The sequence below is a fragment of the Montipora foliosa genome, chromosome 6, assembly GCF_036669935.1.
Source record: "Montipora foliosa isolate CH-2021 chromosome 6, ASM3666993v2, whole genome shotgun sequence".
Taxonomy (NCBI): domain Eukaryota; kingdom Metazoa; phylum Cnidaria; class Anthozoa; order Scleractinia; family Acroporidae; genus Montipora; species Montipora foliosa.
The window spans coordinates 130,001-135,000 of NC_090874.1; the positions used below are offsets into that span (position 1 = coordinate 130,001).

The 5,000-nt window shown below is 37.5% G+C and overlaps 1 protein-coding gene and 1 long non-coding RNA gene across 3 annotated transcripts in view; one reads left to right on the plus strand and one right to left on the minus strand.

Moving 5' to 3' along the window:
• LOC138006178 (uncharacterized) overlaps positions 1-5,000 on the minus strand; it is a 69,545-nt gene that overhangs the window by 59,518 nt on the left and 5,027 nt on the right. The window contains exons 1-3 of one of the 2 annotated variants that reach the window (XM_068852329.1): positions 3,211-3,448; positions 2,965-3,114; positions 2,561-2,594 (exon numbers count right to left, since the gene is read on the minus strand). In XM_068852329.1, coding sequence (XP_068708430.1) covers positions 2,561-2,594; positions 2,965-3,114; positions 3,211-3,313 — 287 coding nt within the window. In that variant the 5' untranslated portion in view covers positions 3,314-3,448. Of the gene's footprint in view, positions 1-2,560; positions 2,595-2,964; positions 3,115-3,210; positions 3,449-5,000 lie in introns of those variants that run through there. The other variant, XM_068852330.1, reaches the window with a different exon arrangement.
• LOC138006179 (uncharacterized) overlaps positions 1-5,000 on the plus strand; it is an 18,742-nt gene that overhangs the window by 5,283 nt on the left and 8,459 nt on the right. The gene's annotated exons all lie outside the window — the stretch shown is intronic.

Here is a 5,000-nt window from a genome sequence, read left to right on the forward strand (position 1 = left end):
AACGAAGTAGTTCGTTGTCATTGCAATGAACTTCCGTACACCCATGTTCATTGTCCTTGTCAATCCTGTGGTGGAAACCCTGTCTGAACGTCAGTAGAGTACAGACACTGGCAGGCACAGAAATCTCTGGAGTCCGCGTCCATCGATGTTGATTCTGTTGCCCTTGGGTGAGTATAGTACTATAAGCGCTTAAGCTTAATTATTTGTTTTTAAAAGCGGTGCTAAACGATTAACACTTTGTTGTAATCTTTTTATTCATAATAGCAACCGTTTGAGATTCACTCATTATGAAGAATTAAGCTTCAGCCAACTTACAAGTAATGAATATGAAGACTGTTGCAACACAAACTAGGATATTTTAGAAATGTAACAGGCCTTCGAATTGAAACAATTACAGAGTTAATTTCTTGTTCTTAGTATTGATTTGGGATAAATTATTCCCATTCAGGTCTGAGGTGGAAGCAGAAGAAGGTGATCAAATTTCAGAGTGCAGCCTGGCAAATTCCAGTGGAGATGAAAGTGATGAGGATATGGGGGAATCCAATGGTGGTCGTTTATCAGAGGGTTTACCTTCAGACCAACAAGAACAAGAAGAACGACAAAGTTCCGAAGCAACAGTGCTGGAGATCAAAAAAGAAATTGTATGTGTCATATGCAAAGCCTTGATGCTGGTAAACCAAATGCAAGGTTCACTGCATGACTTTGAAGATGTCTTAACTTTTGCCAAAGACTTACTTTTCCGCAATGATCACAATAATTCCTTTGCTCTTGATTATTGGCCAAAGAATTGGAGAGAGACTGAGAAACTTTTAAAGGAATTTGATTACAAAGGACCAAAGGAATATTTTATTTGTCTTTATGAGAGTCACCCATGTCATTGGGATCTGATGCATTCATTGATGTCCACATGCAAGCACTGTGGAAGGCATGGCTCCATCAAATATTATTACCTTGGTCTGAATGAGAAGATATGGACCTGGTTCTCTGATGTTAAATTGCAAAATTGTTTTTTTTTCAGGATTTTTGTTAATGGTTTCTAAAAATCATGAATGTTAAAATGGCAAGAATAAATATTGAGAGTATCATGAATGGTTATTCTGTAAAATCCATGAAAGGTTTTTCTGTGAATTAAAATACAACAATGTGTTGTAAATTTACAATAATGTTTTTTTCAGGATTACTGTTGATGGTTTCTAAAAAATCATGAATGTTAAAGTGGCAAGAATAAATTGAGAGTATCATGAATGGTTTTCTGTAAAGTCCATGAATGGTGTTTCTGTGAATTAAAATGCAACAATGTGTTGTAAATTTGCAATAATGTTTTTTTCAGGATTACTGTTAATGGTTTCTAAAAAATTATGAATGGTAAAGTGGCAAGAATAAATTGAGAGTATCATGAATGGTTATTCTGTAAAACCCATGAATGGTTTTTCTGTGAATTAAAATACAACAATGTGTTGTAAATTTGCAGTAATGTTTTTTCCAGGATTACTGTTAATGGTTTCTAAAAATCATGAATGTTAAAGAAGCAAAAATAAATTACAAGTATCTTGAATGTTTATTCTGTAAAATCCATCACTGGTTTTTCCATGAAATCAGTTCTTGTGTATTTTTGTCAGAGTCATTGTGGATTTTCGAAATACAACAATGGTTTTTTCTCATTGTACATGATGTAATTTTCACAATTAACATTAATGGTTAATTCCCGAGAATGGTAAATGCAGAGGAAGGGTGAAAATCCCATTAATGTTAAATTTTTTGAATGGTATTTCATGAAAAAACATTACTGTTTATGAAAATCCATGAATGATTTTTTGATTTTTTTTCCTGTGTTAACTAGTACTTCTATTTCTCAGTGACTTCAAGCTATTTTCTTGATTTTTCTGACCTCTTTCAAATGCAAGCATTTAAGGCATGAGATGTGTAAATGTTTAGAGGCTAGTCAAAACCTATTTACATCCTACAGTATTTTTGTGTAAGTGCTATGTACATGCAATTTTTGCTATGGACCCTCAATTTCAGTTAGGTAGATTCTATTTACGCTTTATGTAAATGCTATGAAACAGTTACGTTTGTCCTATTTTAATGGTTGTGTACAGCTATGTAGAGGCTATTTGTAGCCTATTTACACCCTACAGTGTATGTTATCACTATGTAAGCATTGTATGTAACTATGTATACACTATATGTATGTGTTCTGTATTTCCTGTTTTGAATCTTTGTAGAAACTATGTTGAAACTATTCTTAATTTTGGACACAAAAAACCCCATTACATAGCCTTTACATATGCTATGTAGAGGGCTAAAACATAGCATTTCCTTTCAAAATATACAGATGAGGCATATGTATAACATAGGCTTTGAATAAGGCCTCTACATCAAATATATGTATATCATAACATAGCATTTACATATGGTCGTTACATAGGATTTACATACAGTACACATGGTGTCTGGTTCTACAAAGGAAATAATTCGGTTAAAGCCGACTAGCATTCTAAAACTTGCTTATCAAAGCAACAACAATTAATTAGCAATTAATTACAGAGGAAAAACTTACGTGTTTGTAATAGTTCTGAATCTTTCTTCATCGCCTGGGAAAAACAGAAAAAGGGAAAGTTGATGATGTAGGAACAATATTTGTACTTGTGCTGTGGAGCCGTTGATACATGTATAACATCAAGGAGATTCAGTTTTCTACATTTTAGGAATTTACAGTAAGAGACACAAATTACGTACATTTACACATCACAGTTTGTACTGTGATGTCCACCAAACGATTGCGATTTCGAAAAACAGTAGCCAATCAAGACTTTCTGTCCCTAGTTTCCGGGGAGGAAAGATGGGCATCACTCCCCCCTCAACGGCTGAAAAACGTACCCATAGATCTCGAAAGATTGTGCGATTCACCGAGCCAAACAAGCAGCTCGTAAACAAGATTTATACAGCTGATTGACTACCTACCCGTGTCCCAGAGATGTGCTTTGATAGTCTTTCCATCGACTTGTACATTTCTAATATTAAAGTCCACTTCAAATCTCGTGAAGAACTCGGTGTTCCTGAATCTTGAGAGGAGATATGACTTGCCAGCACTGGAATCGCCCATCAGAAGAACTGTTAAAATGTACAATAACATTGTCAAATGGAATTCCAGTGGATAAAATACCACTTAAGAAGAAAGGAAAAGATAATTGTAAACGACACGGATACCTCTAAGAAAGATATCGTATGTTTGGCGCCTATGGTGTCTGAGGCGTCTTTGATAGCTGTCTTCCGCAATCGCACGGTACGTGGCCAATGTATTGCGCGGCATTTGTAGCAAAATTACAAAATTACGTTTCGATAAATACAACGAATAAATAAATCGAAAAGTAACGAAATAAATCGAAAAGTAACGTCATAGGATGGAAAGACATGTAATGAATGTGAAACCCATGACTGCAACCTCGTTCCCAGGGTTCTCTCCTACTCTTCCCCTGGAGCGACATTCTCGTCCCCATCGCCCTCTTCGTTTCTCTTAGCCGGCGGGGCCTTGGCACGAGAAATCGAAGGGCTCTGGAGATTTTCACCCAAAACAGTATTTCAATTGATACACGGAGTTGGGCCTCGTACAACTCATCGCGAAATTCAGCATGTTTTGCGAGAATGTCATCAGCAGTGGCGGTGATGAATACCTTAGATTGTCGATTGACATCTGCAGCAAATTCATCACCAAGAAACTTGATCACCAATCCAGGCGTAGAAATGGCCCCTCCCGGTTCCAAAATTGTTACAAGTCTCTTGAGCTGGGCCTTGAACCGGCGCTGTAATATCCTATTTGAAGTATACATCTTAACAATGCTATTAAGAATAGGATAAAATTCAGGCTGTGACATATTGGCGTCCTCTGGCCAGGTTGACAGCTGAAAAAAATTACAAGAATGCCGACATAGCCATGTTTTCCGACTTCCTCCTTCCCATTTCTTCTCTGTCTGAGACTATGGAAAAGAGTTAGGGGACTGGGAGGAAGTCAGATGCGAAAAATTTATGCGCATGGGCCAGCTCCTACTTCAGCAAATTTCTGTGGTGATAGGAATTCTGAAAAACTGGAACTCCTCAATAACCAGGTTTTACGAATTATTCTTAATGATAAAGTAGCAATAAAAGCAAACACCATCCCGGTTTAAGACGACAACGTAAGCATGCAACAGAGAATCCTTCATTCTCTAATTTAACTCTGAAACCGCTAGTACCAATTTATTTTTAGGATACTTCGCCCACATTGTAGGACGTGAGCGAGACTGAATAATCGCGAAAGACGTTTGATAGAGCCAAGTTGGATTTTGAGGTGACGTCTTCTTCGACCGTCGCCGTCGTAGATATTAAATTCCCTACTATTTTGTTAATCAGCGTAGAATGTTATCTTAATTCCTTAGGTTATAGCGTATTATCAGTCTAAGGCGCTGTTACATTTAGCGATTTTCCTTTAACATGTCTCGCAAATTTGTTGCGACAAATGTTCTCACATTGCAAAACAAGTTGCTTGACGGGTGTTACACTAGGCAACATATCTTGCAGCTTGTCTCGTTCTCGATGATCACATGAGATTAGAGGAACATTTTGATCGGCTGGTGCCGCAAACCGATGCGATACAAGTTGTTGCAGTGTCGATGTCACCATTTTTATTTGAAAATGTTTGTAACACGCGTGAGTATTTGCCTCATATTGTAAACTGATAGCCTCTGCACGCGCGCACACTTGAAGGAAATGTTCACTCGTGCTCAAAATTATTCAACATGTTGAATATTCGGCACCGATGGCACGCCTGAACATTGGCGCTCAAAACTCCACCGCGCACTGGGGGAACTGCTGAGCTGATAGCTCTGGTGTGCGGCGGGCTTTAGTGTTAATGACTTTTTTAGTTTAGTATTGTGCTTTAGTCATGTAAAAATGCGCCGCAGTCCACGTTGTAATTAGACTGAATTAGTGTAACCGTCTTTGTGTGAGGAAAGACGTGATTA